Source organism: Salmo salar, chromosome 11 (genome assembly GCF_965601325.2).
Source record: "Salmo salar chromosome 11, fSalSal1, whole genome shotgun sequence".
Lineage (NCBI taxonomy): Eukaryota > Metazoa > Chordata > Actinopteri > Salmoniformes > Salmonidae > Salmo > Salmo salar.
The window spans coordinates 47,774,353-47,793,569 of record NC_138301.1 but is presented as its reverse complement, the minus strand read 5'-3'; the positions used below and the strand labels follow the sequence as shown (position 1 = coordinate 47,793,569).

Here is a 19,217-nt window from a genome sequence, read left to right as displayed (position 1 = left end):
AATCTTCACGGCTAGTTTAGAAGCATCGTGACAGTGTCTTTAATCTTCACGGCTAGTTTAGAAGCATCATGATAGTCTGTAATCTTCACGGCTAGTTTAGAAGCATCATGATAATCTGTAATCGTTACGGCTAGTTTAGAAGCATCAAGATAGTCTGTAAACTTCACGGCTAGTTTAGAAGCATCATGACAGTGTCTGTAAACTTCACGGCTAGTTTAGAAGCATCATGACAGTGTCTGTAATCTTCACGGCTAGTTTAGAAGCATCATGACAGTGTCTGTAATCTTCACGGCTAGTTTAGAAGCATCGTGACAGTGTCTGTAATCGTCACGGCTAGTTTAGAAGCATCGTGACAGTGTCTGTAATCTTCACGGCTAGTTTAGAAGCATCGTGACAGTGTCTGTAATCTTCACGGCTAGTTTAGAAGCATCGTGACAGTGTCTGTAATCTTCACGGCTAGTTTAGAAGCATCGTGACAGTGTCTGTAATCGTCACGGCTAGTTTAGAAGCATCGTGACAGTGTCTGTAATCTTCACGGCTAGTTTAGAAGCATCGTGACAGTGTCTGTAATCTTCACGGCTAGTTTAGAAGCATCATGACTGTCTGTAATCGTCACAGCTAGTTTAGAAGCATCATGACAGTGTCTGTAATCTTCACAGCTAGTTTAGAAGCATCATGACTGTCTGTAATCTTCACAGCTAGTTTAAAAGCATCATGACAGTGTCTGTAATCTTCACGGCTAGTTTAGAAGCATCATGACTATGTCTGTAATCTTCACGGCTAGTTTAGAAGCATCATGATAGTCTGTAATCGTTACGGCTAGTTTAGAAGCATCATGACAGTGTCTGTAATCTTCACGGCTAGTTTAGAAGCATCATGACAGTGTCTGTAATCTTCATGGCTAGTTTAGAAGCATCATGACAGTGTCTGTAATCGTCACGGCTAGTTTAGAAGCATCGTGACAGTGTCTGTAATCGTCACGGCTAGTTTAGAAGCATCGTGACAGTGTCTGTAATCTTCACGGCTAGTTTAGAAGCATCGTGACAGTGTCTGTAATCTTCACGGCTAGTTTAGAAGCATCATGACTGTCTGTAATCGTCACAGCTAGTTTAGAAGCATCATGACAGTGTCTGTAATCTTCACAGCTAGTTTAGAAGCATCATGACTGTCTGTAATCTTCACAGCTAATTTAAAAGCATCATGACAGTGTCTGTAATCTTCACGGCTAGTTTAGAAGCATCATGACTATGTCTGTAATCTTCACGGCTAGTTTAGAAGCATCATGATAGTCTGTAATCGTTACGGCTAGTTTAGAAGCATCATGACAGTGTCTGTAATCTTCACGGCTAGTTTAGAAGCATCATGACAGTGTCTGTAATCTTCATGGCTAGTTTAGAAGCATCATGACAGTGTCTGTAATCGTCACGGCTAGTTTAGAAGCATCGTGACAGTGTCTGTAATCTTCACGGCGAGTTTAGAAGCATCGTGACAGTGTCTGTAAACTTCACGGCTAGTTTAGAAGCATCATGACAGTGTCTGTAAACTTCACGGCTAGTTTAGAAGCATCATGACAGTGTCTGTAATCTTCACGGCTAGTTTAGAAGCATCATGACAGTGTCTGTAATCTTCACGGCTAGTTTAGAAGCATCATGACTGTCTGTAATCGTCACAGCTAGTTTAGAAGCATCATGACTGTCTGTAATCATCACAGCTAGTTTAAAAGCATCATGACTGTCTGTAATCATCACAGCTAGTTTAAAAGCATCATGACAGTGTCTGTAATCTTCACGGCTAGTTTAGAAGCATCATGACTATGTCTGTAATCTTCACGGCTAGTTTAGAAGCATCATGATAGTCTGTAATCGTTACGGCTAGTTTAGAAGCACCATGACAGTGTCTGTAATCTTCACGGCTAGTTTAGAAGCATCATAACAGTGTCTGTAATCTTCACGGCTAGTTTAGAAGCATCATGATAGTCTGTAATCTTCACGGCTAGTTTAGAAGCATCATGATAGTCTGTAATCTTCACGGCTAGTTTAGAAGCATCATGACAGTGTCTGTAATCTTCACGGGTAGTTTAGAAGCATCACGACAGTGTCTGTAATCTTTACGGCTAGTTTAGAAGCATCACGACAGTGTCTGTAGTCTTTACGGCTAGTTTAGAAGCATCACGACAGTGTCTGTAATCTTCACGGGTAGTTTAGAAGCATCACGACAGTGTCTGTAATCTTTACGGCTAGTTTAGAAGCATCATGACAGTGTCTGTAATCTTCACGTTTAGTTTCGAAGCATCACGACAGTGTCTGTAATCTTCACGGCTAGTTTAGAAGCATCATGACAGTGTCTGTAATCTTCATGGCTAGTTTAGAAGCATCATGACAGTGTCTGTAATCGTCACGGCTAGTTTAGAAGCATCGTGACAGTGTCTGTAATCTTCACGGCTAGTTTAGAAGCATCGTGACAGTGTCTGTAATCTTCACGGCTAGTTTAGAAGCATCGTGACGGTGTCTGTAATCTTCACGGCTAGTTTAGAAGCATCGTGACGGTGTCTGTAATCTTCACGGCTAGTTTAGAAGCATCGTGACAGTGTCTGTAATCTTCACGGCTAGTTTAGAAGCATCGTGACAGTGTCTGTAATCGTCACGGCTAGTTTAGAAGCATCGTGACAGTGTCTGTAATCTTCACGGCTAGTTTAGAAGCATCATGACTGTCTGTAATCTTCACGGCTAGTTTCGAAGCATCACGACAGTGTCTGTAATTTTCACGGCTAGTTTAGAAGCATCACGACAGTGTCTGTAATCTTCACGGCTAGTTTAGAAGCATCATGACAGTGTCTGTAATCTTCACGGCTAGTTTAGAAGCATCGTGACAGTGTCTGTAATCTTCACGGCTAGTTTAGAAGCATCGTGACAGTGTCTGTAATCTTCACGGCTAGTTTAGAAGCATCGTGACAGTGTCTGTAATCTTCACGGCTAGTTTAGAAGCATCGTGACAGTGTCTGTAATCTTCACGGCTAGTTTAGAAGCATCGTGACAGTGTCTGTAATCTTCACGGCTAGTTTAGAAGCATCGTGACAGTGTCTGTAATCGTCACGGCTAGTTTAGAAGCATCGTGACAGTGTCTGTAATCTTCACGGCTAGTTTAGAAGCATCGTGACAGTGTCTGTAATCTTCACGGCTAGTTTAGAAGCATCATGACTGTCTGTAATCGTCACAGCTAGTTTAGAAGCATCATGACAGTGTCTGTAATCTTCACAGCTAGTTTAGAAGCATCATGACTGTCTGTAATCTTCACAGCTAGTTTAAAAGCATCATGACAGTGTCTGTAATCTTCACGGCTAGTTTAGAAGCATCATGACTATGTCTGTAATCTTCACGGCTAGTTTAGAAGCATCATGATAGTCTGTAATCGTTACGGCTAGTTTAGAAGCATCATGACAGTGTCTGTAATCTTCACGGCTAGTTTAGAAGCATCATGACAGTGTCTGTAATCTTCACGGCTAGTTTAGAAGCATCATAATAGTCTGTAATCGTCACGGCTAGTTTAGAAGCATCATGATAGTCTGTAATCTTCACGGCTAGTTTAGAAGCATCATGACAGTGTCTGTAATCTTCACGGGTAGTTTAGAAGCATCATGACAGTGTCTGTAATCTTTACGGCTAGTTTAGAAGCATCATGATAATCTGTAATCGTTACGTCTAGTTTAGAAGCATCAAGACAGTGTCTGTAATGTTCACGGCTAGTTTAGAAGCATCATGACAGTGTCTGTAATCTTCACGGGTAGTTTAGAAGCATCATGACAGTGTCTGTAATCTTTACGGCTAGTTTAGAAGCATCATGATAGTCTGTAATCTTCACGGCTAGTTTAGAAGCATCATGACAGTGTCTGTAATCTTCACGGGTAGTTTAGAAGCATCATGACAGTGTCTGTAATCTTTACGGCTAGTTTAGAAGCATCATGATAATCTGTAAACTTCACGGCTAGTTTAGAAGCATCATGACAGTGTCTGTAATGTTCACGGCTAGTTTAGAAGCATCATGACAGTGTCTGTAATCTTCACGGCTAGTTTAGAAGCATCATGACAGTGTCTGTAATCTTCACGGCTAGTTTAGAAGCATCATGACAGTGTCTGAATCTTCACGGCTAGTTTAGAAGCATCGTGACAGTGTCTAATCTTCACGGCTAGTTTAGAAGCATCATGACAGTCTGTAATCTTCACGGCTAGTTTAGAAGCATTGTGACAGTGTCTGTAATCTTTACGGCTAGTTTAGAAGCATCATGACAGTGTCTGTAATCTTCACGGCTAGTTTAGAAGCATCGTGACAGTGTCTGTAATCTTCACAGCTAGTTTAGACACATCCATGCTTTACATCTAGATCATGTTAGAAAGATATGGAGAGTAAGAGAATATAAGTCAGTTTGAGAGCGAAAGAGACCAAGAGAGGGATGGGGTAAGAGAGTAACAAGAAGAGAGAAGAGAAGAGGTTCATAACACTGTGGTTCATCTGTAGCTTCAGTCACAGTGGACAAGGAGAAGCTGAGGCAGGGGGGTGGCAGGGTTGGAGGCTGAGGCAGGGGTGGAGGGGTTGGGGGGCTGAGGCAGGGGGGTGGCAGGGTTGGGTAGCGGAGGCAGGGGGGTGGCAGGGTTGGGTGGCGGAGGCAGGGGGGTGGAGGGGTTGGGTGGCGGAGGCAGGGGGGTGGCAGGGTTGGGTGGCGGAGGCAGGGGGGTGGCAGGGTTGGGTGGCGGAGGCAGGGGGTGGCAGGGTTGGGGGGCTGAGGCAGGGGTGGAGGGGTTGGGGGGCTGAGGAAGGGGGGTGGAGGGGTTGGGGGGCTGAGGCAGGGGGTGGAGGGGTTGGGGGGGCTGAGGCAGGGGTGGAGGGGTTGGGGGGCTGAGCCAGGGGTGGAGGGGTTGGGGGTACAGTAGGACTGAGGTACAGTATGTCTGATGAGGACTGAGGTACAGTAGGTCTGATGAGGACTGAGGTACAGTAGGACTGAGGTACAGTAGGTCTGATGAGGACTGAGGTACAGTAGGACTGAGGTACAGTAGGTCTGATGAGGACTGAGGTACAGTAGGTCTGAGGTGCAGTAGGTCTGATGAGGACTGAGGTACAGTAGGACTGAGGTACAGTAGGTCTGATGAGGACTGAGGTACAGTAGGTCTGAGGTGCAGTAGGTCTGATGAGGACTGAGGTACAGTAGGACTGAGGTACAGTAGGTCTGATGAGGACTGAGGTACAGTAGGTCTGATGAGGACTGAGGTACAGTAGGTCTGATGAGGACTGAGGTACAGTAGGTCTGAGGTACAGTAGGTTATGAGGACTGAGGTACAGTAGGTCTGACGAGGACTGAGGTACAGTAGGTCTGATGAGGACTGAGGTACAGTAGGTCTGATGAGGACTGAGGTACAGTAGGACTGATGAGGACTGAGGTACAGTAGGACTGATGAGGATATTAATATGTGATGTGTGTTCCTCCCAGGAACTGGAGAACCTGAGGAAGCAAGCAGAGATCATCCCTCAACTGATGGCAGAGTGTGAGAGCATCACAGAGAAACTACAGGTACTGAACCCTAACCCCTACACCCTAATCACTAACCCCTCAACTCATGGCAGAGTGTGAGAGCATCACAGAGAAACTACAGGAACTGAACCCTAACCCCTACACCCTAAACACTAACCCCTACACCCTAAACACTAACCCCTCAACTCATGGCAGAGTGTGAGAGAATCACAGAGAAACTTCAGGTACTGAACCCTAACCCCTACACCCTAACACTAACCCCTCAACTCATGGCAGAGTGTGAGAGCATCACAGAGAAACTACAGGTACTGAACCCTAACCCCTACACCCTAAACACTAACCCCTCAACTCATGGCAGAGTGTGAGAGCATCACAGAGAAACTACAGGTACTGAACCCTAACCCCTACACCCTAAACACTAACCCCTCAACTCATGGCAGAGTGTGAGAGTATCACAGAGAAACTATAGGTACTGAACCCTAAGCCAATAAGCTGGAACTGTGAGTGACACACTCTCTCTCTCTGTATTTATGTATTTATTTGTATGTATATGTTCTGTATTAATAACAGGTCCATTATATTCTGCACGGTTCTGTATTAATAACAGGTCCATTATATTCCGCACGGTTCTGTATTAATAACAGGTCCATTATATTCCGCATGGTTCTGTATTAATAACAGGTCCATTATATTCAGCATGGTTCTGTATTAATAACAGGTCCATTATATTCCGCATGGTTCTGTATTAATAACAGGTCCATTATATTCCGCATGGTTCTGTATTAATAACAGGTCCATTATATTCCGCATGGTTCTGTATTAATAACAGGTCCATTATGTTCCACATGGTTCTGTATTAATAACAGGTCCATTAGTGTTCTATTTAGAACTATGATGAGTGTCCTGTATATCGTGTTAAATGGTTGCTATGATCCACACTGTTATTAAAAGGTATTCTCTCCTAGAGAATAGACTAGAGTGGAGAGTTACATTTTCAACAATGGAAACTATTTGAATCACAGTTCTGTTTGATCACAGTTCTGTTTAATCACAGTTCTGTTTGATCACAGTTCTATTGAATCACAGTTCTATTTGATTACAGTTCTGTTGCGTCACAGTTCTATTGAATCACAGTTCTATTTGATCACAGTTCTATTTGATCACAGTATTGTAATTACAGATCTCTCCTCTTGAATATGAAGAGCATTCTTCTCATAAAGACATGGGACGCATCCCAAATGGCAACCTATTCCCTTTATAGTGCACTACTCAGTGGCCTTGTGGTTTTAGTGTCCGTCCTGAGATTGGAAGGTTAGGATTTCCATCCCCAGCCGAGTCGTACCAAAGATTGTAAAAATGGGACCTGATGCGTCTCTGCTTGGCACTCGGCATTAAGAAGATAGATTGAAGGTAAAGCCCTGCGATAGACTAGCATTCTGTCTAGGGGGTGTACTGGTACATCAAGCTGCGTCATGCTACAGAAACAGGAGATGGGCTCCTGCCCTATGAGCCATTCTGGCTACATACTTACTTCAGAAAGGAAACACCACCTGTACGTTTAACCATTCATTAGAAAAGATTACAATGCATGTCTAGGAGTTAGGGCTCTGATCCTTCAGGGTAGCTCACTGCCAAAACCAAGCGTTAGGGCTCTGATCCTTCAGGGTAGTTCACTACCAAAACCAAGCGTTAGGCGTTAGGACTCTACTCCTTCAGGGTAGCTCACTGCCAAAACCAAGCGTTAGGGCTCTGCTCCTTCAGCGTAGCTCACTGCCAGAACCAAGTGTTAGGACTCTGCTCCTTCAGGGTAGCTCACTGCCAAAACCAAGCGTTAGGTGTTAGGGCTCTGATCCTTCAGGGTAGCTCACTGCCAGAACCAAGCGTTAGGGCTCTGATCCTTCAGGATAGCTCACTGCCAGAACCAAGCGTTAGGTGTTAGGGCTCTGATCCTTCAGGGTAGCTCACTGCCAGAACCAAGCGTTAGTGCTCTGATCCTTCAGGATAGGTCACTGCCAGAACCAAACGTTAGGTGTTAGGGCTCTACTCCTTCAGGGTAGCTCACTGCCAAAACCAAGCGTTAGGGCTCTGCTCCTTCAGCGTAGCTCACTGCCAGAACCAAGTGTTAGGACTCTGCTCCTTCAGGGTAGCTCACTGCCAAAACCAAGCGTTAGGTGTTAGGGCTCTGATCCTTCAGGGTAGCTCACTGCCAGAACCAAGCGTTAGGGCTCTGATCCTTCAGGGTAGCTCACTGCCAGAACCAAGCGTTAGTGCTCTGATACTTCAGGGTAGCTCACTGCCAGAACCAAGCGTTAGGTGTTAGGGCTCTACTCCTTCAGGGTAGCTCACTGCCAAAACCAAGCATTAGGGCTCTGGTCCTTCAGGGTAGCTCACTGCCAGAACCAAGCGTTAGGACTCTGCTCCTTCAGGGTAGCTCACTGCCAGAACCAAGCGTTAGGACTCTGCTCCTTCAGGGTAGCTCACTACCAAAACCAAGCGTTAGGTGTTAGTGCTCTGATCCTTCAGGATAGGTCACTGCCAGAACCAAGCGTTAGGTGTTAGGGCTCTACTCCTTCAGGGTAGCTCACTGCCAAAACCAAGCATTAGGGCTCTGGTCCTTCAGGGTAGCTCACTGCCAGAACCAAGCGTTAGGACTCTGCTCCTTCAGGGTAGCTCACTGCCAGAACCAAGCGTTAGGACTCTGCTCCTTCAGGGTAGCTCACTACCAAAACCAAGCGTTAGGTGTTAGGGCTCTGGTCCTTCAGGGTAGCTCGCTGCCAGAACCAAGCGTTAGGACTCTGCTCCTTCAGGGTAGCTCACTACCAAAACCAAGCGTTAGGGCTCTGGTCCTTCAGGATAGCTCACTGTCAAAACCAAGCGTTAGGACTCTGCTCCTTCAGGGTAGCTCACTGCCAGAACCAAGCGTTAGGACTCTGCTCCTTCAGGGTAGCTCACTACCAAAACCAAGCGTTAGGGCTCAGATCCTTCAGGGTAGCTCACTGCCAGAACCAAGCGTTAGGGCTCTGATCCTTCAGGGTAGCTCACTGCCAAAACCAAGCGTTAGGGATCTGATCCTTCAGGGTAGCTCATTGCCAAAACCAAGTGTTAGGCGTTAGGACTCTGCTCCTTCAGGGTAGCTCACTGCCAAAACCAAGCGTTAGGCGTTAGGACTCTACTCCTTCAGGGTAGCTCACTGCCAAAACCAAGCATTAGGTGTTAGGACTCTGCTCCTTCAGGGTAGCTCACTGCCAAAACCAAGCGTTAGGTGTTAGGGCTCTGCTCCTTCAGGGTAGCTCACTGCCAGAACCAAGTGTTAGGTGTTAGGACTACTCCTTCAGGGTAGCTCACTGCCAGAACCAAGTGTTAGGACTCTGCTCCTTCAGGTGGCTCACTGCCAGAACCAAGCTTTAGGACTCTGCTCCTTCAGGGTAGCTCACTGCCAGAACCAAGCGTTAGGGCTCTGATACTTCAGGGTAGCTCACTGCCAGAACCAAGTGTTAGGTGTTAGGACTCTGCTCCTTCAGGGTAGCTCACTGCCAGAACCAAGTGTTAGGCGTTAGGACTCTACTCCTTCAGGGTAGCTCACTGCCAGAACCAAGTGTTAGGCGTTAGGACTCTGCTCCTTCACGGTAGCTCACTGCCAAAACCAAGCATTAGGGCTCTGCTCCTTCAGGGTAGCTCACTGCCAGAACCAAGTGTTAGGACTCTGCTCCTTCAGGGTAGCTCACTGCCAGAACCAAGCGTTAGGGCTCTGATCCTTCAGGGTAGCTCACTGCCAGAACCAAGCATTAGGGCTCTGCTCCTTCAGGGTAGCTCACTGCCAGAACCAAGCGTTAGGGCTCTGATCCTTCAGGGTAGCTCACTGCCAGAACCAAGTGTTAGGCGTTAGGACTCTACTCCTCGGGTGCCACGCCGCCGTGAGGCTCGCCCCAGGGGCTCCGCCAGAACCAAGCGTTAGGGCTCTGATCCTTCAGGGTAGCTCACTGCCAGAACCAAGTGTTAGGCGTTAGGACTCTGCTCCTTCAGGGTAGCTCACTGCCAGAACCAAGTGTTAGACGTTAGGACTCTGCTCCTTCAGGGTAGCTCACTGCCAGAACCAAGTGTTAGACGTTAGGACTCTGCTCCTTCAGGGTAGCTCACTGCCAGAACCAAGCGTCATATGAAGATGATAATATAACTACAGGCAGTGAGGACGATATGCTCTATCAAATCCCCCAAGCCAGGCAATTAACTATGTGAAGTCAGAATGCGTTGTTTAAGACTCTCAATAGACCAGGTCATTCTACCATACAGGACTGACTACTAGCCAGTGTGTGAATACTATGTGTAGTGTGAGCTAATGCAGCCATATGACACTCTTGGAACATGGGAAATATACTAGTATGAACCGACCTGCCATAGTGACATCATGTCGGGTGGATCATGAGGATATTCTACCTATGAACACAGTCAACCACCTGCAATATACTGTAGCTGCACCGACGTGTGGCCTTGCTGAGCAAGATGAGCTGTCATCTTGGTACATGAGAATATTTGACCAATGAGCCCAGCCAGCCACCTGCAAAATAAATGCAGCGCCGGTGTTATATACTGTATCAGATGCGATGCAGAACAGAAGCAACATAGCTACTGGAACGTTAGGCTGACACAATCATGATCATGTTAGCAATACTGATGGAACTAATGTAGACTCCACACTCAGAATTCCAATACTGATGGAACTAATGTAGACTCCACACTCAGAATTCCAATACTGATGGAACTAATGTAGCCTCCACACTCAGAATTCCAATACTGATGGAACTAATGTAGCCTCCACACTCAGAATTCCAATACTGATGGAACTAATGTAGCCGCCACACTCAGAATTCCAATACTGATGGAACTAATGTAGGCTCCACACTCAGAATTCCAATACTGATGGAACTAATGTAGGCTCCACACTCAGAATTCCAATACCGACGGAGCTAATGTAGGCTCCACACTCAGAATTCCAATACTGATGGAGCTAATGTAGGCTCCACACTCAGAATTCCAATACTGATGGAGCTAATGTAGGCTCCACACTCAGAATTCCAATACTGATGGAACTAATGTAGGCTCCACATTCAGAATTCCAATCGAGTGTAACATCGTAAGCAGTAGAGGATTATGGCTCATCATCCGTGACCAATTTGATCCGTGACCGATTTGAGCCGTGACTGATTTGAGAATCCGTGCCGATGCAGGAGTGGGCGGCCCATAGCTCAGACCTGGCCCTCAAACGCTGACAAAGGAACCAGAGCCGTGACGAGTTCCAGGATCCTGTCATTGGTTGCCAGCATCCGTGTTGAACAGGGGTTAGCCAGGGGCCGCCCGTGCTCAGCATGCAGGTAGGGTAACAGGAAATTGAGGACCAGGCAGTGCTAGTTCTTGTTATGATGACTGATGTTCCATTGCTATTTCTTCATCGCTGAGTGCATAAGTACTGTTTACATGTAAGTGTCCATAATACAATATCATTTTAGATATCATGCTAGATTAAAGGGACTGAAGAACCCATGAAAGCCATCAAACTAACCGCCTCTAGCAAAGGTTAATGTAAACCCAACACCATTGCCTTAAGTGAACTCAAACTTGTGCTACTGAGAGATGGTCTTGATATGCACGTTGGTCTCTGTGGTATGGTAGCTGGTCTCCAGTAGAGACAGATCTGTCAACCAGGTGAAAGAGTTATGGCACATTCAGATAGTAGAACGGGGGTATTGAACTCTGACCCTATGAGGTCCAGACTACTTCTGGTTGTCTGTCGTACCTGATAATTCTTTGCTCCCGTCTAGTGTTCTAGGTCTAAATCAGTCCCTGATTAGAGGGGAAGAATGAAAAGTTAAAGAGCAGCGGGACTGGCTTGGAAGGCCAGATTTAGAATATCGGAGGGCCAGATTTAGAATATCGGAGGGCCAGATTTAGAATATCGGAGGGCCAGATTTAGAATATCAGAGGGCCAGATTTAGAATATCAGAGGGCCAGATTTAGAATATCGGAGGGCCAGATTTAGAATTTGATTGGGATTGGGCCTCCCGAGTGGCACAACGGTCTAAGGCACTGCATCGCAGTGCTAGAGGCATCACTACAGACTCAGGTTCGATCCCAGGCTGTATCACAACCGGCTGTGATCGGGAGTCCCATAGGGCGGTGCACAACTGACCCAGTGTCGTCCGGGTTAGGGGAGGGTTTGACCTGGGGGGGATTTACTTGGCTCATCGCGCTCTAGCGACTCCTTGTGGCAGGCCGCACGTCAGGTGAACGGTGTTTCCTAAGTGGGCGGGTGTTAAGAAGTGGGGTTTGATGGGTCATGTTTCGGAGGATGCATGAGTCAACCTTCGCCTCCCGAGCCTGTTGGGGAGTTGCAGCAATAAAACAAGATTGAAATTGGGGAGAAATCATTTTTCATTGGACCCCCCGGTGTAGAGAGAACATGATTAGCTGCTATGTAGACAGAGGAATCATATCAGCAATATACAGTGCCTTCGGAAAGTACTCAGACCGCTTGACTTTTTCCAAATTTTGTTACGTTACAACCTTATTCTAAAATGGATTAAATAAATAAAAATCCCCAGCAATCCACACACAATACCCCATAATGACATCACAATACCCCATAATGACAAAGCGAAAACAGGTTTTGGGGAATTTTTGCAAATGTATTAAAGATACTTATGGGGTCTGAATACTTTACGTAAGTATTCAGACCCTTTGCTATGAGACTCAAAATTGAGCTCAGGTGCATCCTTGTTTCCAATGAACCTTCCAGAAGGACAACCATCATTACAGCACTCCACCAATCAGGCCTTTATGGTTGGGTGGCCAGACAGAAGCCACTCCTCAGTAAAAGGCACATGACAACCCACTTGGAGTTTGCCAAAATGCACCTAAAGACTCAGACCTTGAAAAACAAGATTCTCTGGTCTGATGAAACCAAGATTGAACTCTTTGGCCTGAATGCCAAGCGTCACATCTGGAGGAAACCTGGCACCATCCCTACGGTGAAGCATGGTGGTGGCAGCATCATGCTGTAGGGATGTTTTTCAGCGGCAGGGACTGAGAGACTAGTCAGAATCGAGGTAAAGATGAATGGAGCAAAGTACAGAGAGATCCTTGATGAAAACCTGCTCTAGAGCACTCAGGACCTCAGACTGGGGCAAAGGTTCTCCTTCCAACAGGACAACGACCGTAAGCACACAGCCAAGACAATGCAGGAGTGGCTTCAGGACAAATCTCTGAATGTCCTTGAGTGCTCCAGCCAGAGCCCGGACTTGAACCCGATCCAACATCTCTGGAGAGACCTGAAAATAGCTGTGCAGCAACGCTCCCCATCCAACCTGACAGAGCTTGAGAGGATCTGCAAAGAAGAATGGGAGAAACTCTCCAAATACAAGTGTGTCAAGCTTGTAGCATCATACCCAAGAAGAATCGATGCTGAAATCGCTGCCAACGGTGCTTCAACAAAGTACTGAGTAAAGGGTCAGAATACTTAAGTAAATGTGATATTTTATTTTTTATAAATTAGCAAACTTTTCTAAAAACCTATTTTTGCTTTGTCATTATGGGGTATTGTGTGTATGTCATAGTTTTCGTAAGGAGAGGACCAAAACGCAGCCGGGACATGTATACTCATCTTCTTTATTGACGGGAAAAGAAGGAAAAAACCAAACAAACACGTATACAAAAATAACAAAACGATGAACGACAAAATAACAGTCTTGAAGGCAACACAGCAATCCAAGAACAATCTCCCACAAACACGTAACCAAACACATACCCATATATAGGACTCTCAATCAGAGGCAACTAGAAAACACCTGCCTCCAATTGAGAGTCCAACCCCAATAAACTAGACGTAGAAATACAAAAGACTAGAGACCACATAGAAATACAAACATAGAACATAACCCCAAAAACCTGGAACTAACTAAACCAACACCCTACTAAATAAATCACCACCCCGAGCCACATAAACAAAATACCTTCTGCCACCTTCTGCCACGTCCTGACCAAACTACAATAACAAATAACCCTTATACTGGTCAGGACGTGACAGTGTAGATTGATGATGGGAAAAATGTATTTAATACATTTTAGAGTACAGCTGTAACATAACAAAATGTGGGAAAAGTCAAGAGGTCTGGATACTTTCCGAAGGCACTGTACATAATATATCTAACCAGACTCTTTTCTGTTTAGACTGCTGCTGTAAACCTGAGTAATACAGGGTAAAGCTGTATCGGTGGCAACGCTGTATGGATAGTATATATTTGTGGTTCTGATGTGAAGCTGTATGTATCAGTAGTGACAAGGTAATAGTATATGTTTCTGAATGAGATGTGAAGCAGTATGTATCGGTAGTGACAAGGTAATAGTATATGTTTCTGAATGAGATGTGAAGCTGTATGTATCGGTAGTGACAAGGTAATAGTATATGTTTCTGAATGAGATGTGAGCTGTATGTATCGGTAGTGACAAGGTAATAGTATATGTTTCTGAATGAGATGTGAAGCTGTATGTATCGGTAGTGACAAGGTAATAGTATATGTTTCTGAATGAGATGTGAGCTGTATGTATCGGTAGTGATGCTGTGTGGATAGGAGCTGTGTTGTTGTTGTGGTTCTGATGTGATCTATATGAGTAGTGAAGCTATATCAGTAATGATGTTATATATATATATCGGTAGTAACTCACCTCCCTCGGTCATCTGACAGCCTCACAGCGTATTTCCTCAGCCAAGCTGTCATCGGTGCGGTGGCATGTAGCCCGACTATGGAGGGGAATAAAACCAACAATGACATGCCTCAAATACTTCAGCTTCAGGTCCAACCCAGCTAGATAGAGTAGGGAGGGGAATAAAACCAACAATGTCTTGGCTCCGATGCCTCCTCTCCCTTTAGACACAATGGATCAGAGAACCCCCTCAGCAAGCTATTAGACATAGACTCAAATAGCACTGACATTCCTGTTCAAAGCAATATTCACTAGTGGTTGTCATGGCAGAATAGCTCAGAACACCACTGAGCAGCGCAGAATGCTGCTCTCTTCTCTGTCAAACAAATGCAGCAACAATGGTAACAACCATCGTGATGATCGCACGTTAGCATCTCCACCATATTGGATGTATTGTATCACACTAAAGCTCCATGGTCTGAAGGGGTTATATCCATTCTATTAACTCTAGCTCTATACCAGACAGTATCAGTAGTGTCTGGTCCAGTGGTCTCTCTATTTAAAGCGGGTTATATCCATTCTATTAACTCTAGCTCTATACCAAACAGTATCAGTAGTGTCTGGTCCAGTGCTCTCTCTATTTAAAGCGGGTTATATCCATTCTATTAACTCTAGCTCTATACCAGGCAGTAGTGTCTGGTCCAGTGGTCTCTATTTAAAGCAGGTTATATCCATTCTATTAACTCTAGCTCTATACCAGACAGTATCAGCAGTGTCTGGTCCAGTGGTCTCTCTATTTAAAGCGGGTTATATCCATTCTATTAACTCTAGCTCTATACCAGACAGTATCAGTAGTGTCTGGTCCAGTGGTCTCGCTATTTAAAGCAGGTTATATCCATTCTATTAACTCTAGCTCTATACCAGACAGTATCAGTAGTGTCTGGTCCAGTGGTCTCTCTATTTAAAGCGGGTTATATCCATTCTATTAACTCTAGCTCTATACCAGACAGTATCAGTAGTGTCTGGTCCAGTGGTCTCTCTATTTAAAGCGGGTTATATCCATTCTATTAACTCTAGCTCTATACCAGACAGTATCAGTAGTGTCTGGTCCAGTGGTCTCTCTATTTAAAGCGGGTTATATCCATTCTATTAACTCTAGCTCTATACCAGACAGAATCAGTATTGTCTGGTCCAGTGGTCTCTCTATTTAAAGCAGGTCTCCCACACAGTGATCAGGTTTCAACAGTCAGCTGAGAAATGCCACCAGGCACCAGCGTAGACCTCCTATTTTAGCGCCCTCCCTCCCTCTCCCTCCCTCCTCCTCGCTCTCCCTCCCCCTCTCGCTCGCTCGCTCCCTCCCCCTACCTCCTTCTCCCTCCCTCCTCCTCGCTCTCCCTCCCCCTCCCTCTCCCTCCCTCCTCCTCCCTCCCTCCTCCTCGCTCTCCCTCCCCCTCTCGCTCGCTCCCCCTCTCCCTTTCGCTCTTTCTCTCCTCCCCTTCTCCCCCTCCATATTCTCTCAACCTAATAAACTTGCTAAATTAGCGACTAATATACGGTATTGTCTCTTATCTGTAGGCTGAGGTGAAAGTGATATACTGCCATAACTTTATAAATAACTAACTTCATATTTCCAATCTCTTTAGACAGCTGAGGTGAATTTAAAACGTTATTATATCAGTAATCTAACTCCATAATCTCTGTCTCTTTAGGCTGCTGAGGTGAAGAACAAGGACCTGGAGGATAGGATAGAGGGTCTTCAGGCCGACATCGAGGACAGCCAGTCCAAGCAGGGCAACGTGAAGGGAGAGCTGAAGAAGTTCATGGACGTCCTGGATGGGAAGATTGATGAGCTGCACGAGTTCCGGCAGGGCCTGTCCAAACTAGGGGTGGATAACTGAGGGAGGAAGGGACAGAGGAGAGGAGAGAGGGATGGAGGGATGACTAGTTAGTGATGGAGGGTTATAAATACCTTCAGGACAGGACTCTGTGGCGCCACTCCCCCAAAGTGGAGACCACACTGAACCAATCAGCTGTAAACACACTACACTACACAGTACAGAGAGGGAGGGAGGGATGGAGAGGGGGGGGGGGGGGGGGTAGAGAGAGGCCAGGGCAGGCAGGGGATCACCTGATGGTTCCATCTGGTGTATCAGTCAGTCAGTGTTCTGGAACTAGAACCTAGAGTCTCTCTCTGGTTACTGCTCTGTCTCTGTGAGGGGGGACAGGTTCCAGTTCTAGAACAGGTGACAGGTTCTATAGTTCTGTCTGTTGTTTCTACAGGCTGAACTAAGAAAGGGTTTAAAAGGGCTACATGTATTTAAACTACATCAACTAATGCAGTACAGCAACAGTTAAGTAATAATCACAGGTTATCCTACTGGCCTCTTTATGACATGAGGGAAATATAGAAGATATATACTTTTTAAGACTTGTCTTTATATATTGTTGCTTCATGTCGATCTCAGGTGTGTTTAAAGACAGTTTGTTACTTGTTAGTTAATATGCGCATACACGACAAATACATGACACGGCGGTGTCATCAAGTGCCTCAGGAGAACCGGCCAAACTAGACGGATGATGACCATGCATCACCGTAGTAACACACTAATTAAATATTGCTATGAAAATTAAAAATGTTTAAACATTATTTAAGGAATCCTAGTAGTGTGACAACCACAACAGGACAACAACCACCACAACAACAACAGCAACCACGACAGGACAACAACAACCACGATAGGACAACAACAACCACGACAGGACAACAACAACCACGACAGGACAACAACAACCACGACAGGACAACAACAACCACGACAGGACAACAACAACAACCACAACAGGACAACAACAACCACGACAGGACAACAACAACAACCACGACAGGACAACAACAACAACCACGACAGGACAACAACAACAACCACCACAACAACAACAGCAACCACGACAGGACAACAACAACCACGATAGGACAACAACAACCACGACAGGACAACAACAACCACGACAGGACAACAACAACCACGACAGGACAACAACAACAACCACAACAGGACAACAACAACCACGACAGGACAACAACAACAACCACGACAGGACAACAACAACAACCACGACAGGACAACAACAACAACCACGACAGGACAACAACAACAACCATGACAGGACAACAACAACAACCACGACAGGACAACAACAACAACCATGACAGGACAACAACAACAACCACGACAGGACAACAACAACAACCACGACAGGACAACATCCACGACAGGACAATAACGTCAACAACATGACAATAACAACAACAGGACAAAATGAGAAAGAAGAAGAAGAGGAGAAAAAAGGAGAAAAATCTTGTTTGAAAAAGTAGTTATGTTGATGATGTCATAATGATGACATGAGACTGTGAAGGGAATGAACAGATGTTTGGTTCAATAACAGAAGTTTAAAGGGTTTAAAGGGTTTCAGTAAACATCAGCCTTTTGAATCTGCAGTCAGTCTGCAGGACTGTAATGTAATGCGCATAAGAAATGAAGACGAGGCTCCTTTTAGAAATGTGAATAGATGAAACCAGGACTTTATAGTCCGAGGAGGCAGAGAAACCCTAAACTATGCTAGACAACCTGTTTGTAACGAGTGCAATGTTTAATGAGGATTTTGCATGAATAATACTTCAGATTGCTTTCTGTCAGTTTTAGAGAACAAAAGTATGAAGTATGTCTTTAAAATCTGTTGTTCATATAGGATATGTGCTTCCTCCACTACTTTGGTCTGTTTGTTTTGTTAGTATGGTCAGTGGGGATATTTTAGTGGGGACTTGGTTGTTGCTGCTGGCTGGGTGAACTATAAACTAGGAACTATGGGAAAGAATACTTTATGAGAACAACACATGATCTGGGTCTTTAAATCAACCCTGTGAGTTATTTAGCTGATTTTCTTTGTGTTTGTTTGTGCCTATTACATTTAGTCTTTCTCTCTATGGAAATGGCCCCAGTATATATGACATTACCTTAACGTGTGGATGTTTCGCTACAGATATAATATATGGACCCATTTTTCTGGGCTCAACTTTTATATAATATAATATTTTGGGAGCGGGTATGGTGTGATGATATTATATAGTCCCTCCGTTTAAAAAAAAAAACAACAGAAGTCTACCTTTTATAGAACGCAGCCATGCCATGAAGAACTGTATTTGAATATTGTACTACAGCCACTGATACACCAACAGAGACATCTTGTTGTGGGATATCTGTGAGTAACACCATGATGCAAGTGGATATATTTCTATCACTGTTTTGAGAAATGTTTTCACAAGATGGGAGTGTGTCTACGGATGGACTATATAGCTTTCCCTTGTTCCTCATGTAACCACTACATCCTCTGTGTGTACAGACTTCCAATAGGCTGAACCTGATCAATATAGCACCTTCTCCTTCCTGTCAATCAAATGACTCCACTTCTGTAACTCCTGGTTAATATTGTTCCATATAGAATTGACAGTTGTTAAAATATAGTTTAATTACAAATATGTGGTCTATGTTTCTTCTTTCTCCATACATTTCAACAAGGCACTGAAGCATATTGTTTACGCACTGACTAATCATTCTGTGTCATCTGGTCATTGTGAAGCTAGCCTGATCCCAGATCTGTTTTGTGGTCGGTGTTTCTTCTGTCTCCATACATTTCAACAAGACACTGAAGCATATTGTATCCTTAATAATGCTCGAGGAGGTGTGGTATACGACGCAACACAGCTGAGAACTGGAAGGAAAGGCGGCCAAAGGAGGAATTGGTTTTGGGGGTGACCAGTGAAATATACCTGCTGGAGCGTTTGCTACGGGTGGGTGCTTCTATGGTGACCACTGAGCTGAGATAAAGTGGGGCTTTACCTAGCAAAGACTTATAGATGACCTGGAGCCAGTGGGTTTGGCGACGAATATGAAGCAAGGGCCAGCCAACGAGAGCATACATGTCGCAGTGGTGGGTAGTA

At 45.1% G+C, this 19,217-nt stretch overlaps 1 protein-coding gene across 4 annotated transcripts in view; it reads left to right on the top strand.

Moving 5' to 3' along the window:
• Nucleotides 1–18,755, top strand: part of LOC106561749 (homer protein homolog 2) — a 229,071-nt gene extending 210,316 nt beyond the window's left edge. For all 4 annotated transcript variants that reach the window (XM_045689657.2, XM_045689655.2, XM_045689654.2 and 1 more), the window contains exons 8-9: nucleotides 5,483–5,563; nucleotides 15,928–18,755. In XM_045689657.2, the coding sequence (XP_045545613.1) occupies nucleotides 5,483–5,563; nucleotides 15,928–16,116 (270 nt within the window). In that variant the 3' untranslated portion in view covers nucleotides 16,117–18,755. The remainder of the gene's footprint in view (nucleotides 1–5,482; nucleotides 5,564–15,927) is intronic.
• The last annotated feature ends 462 nt before the right edge of the window (nucleotides 18,756–19,217 follow it).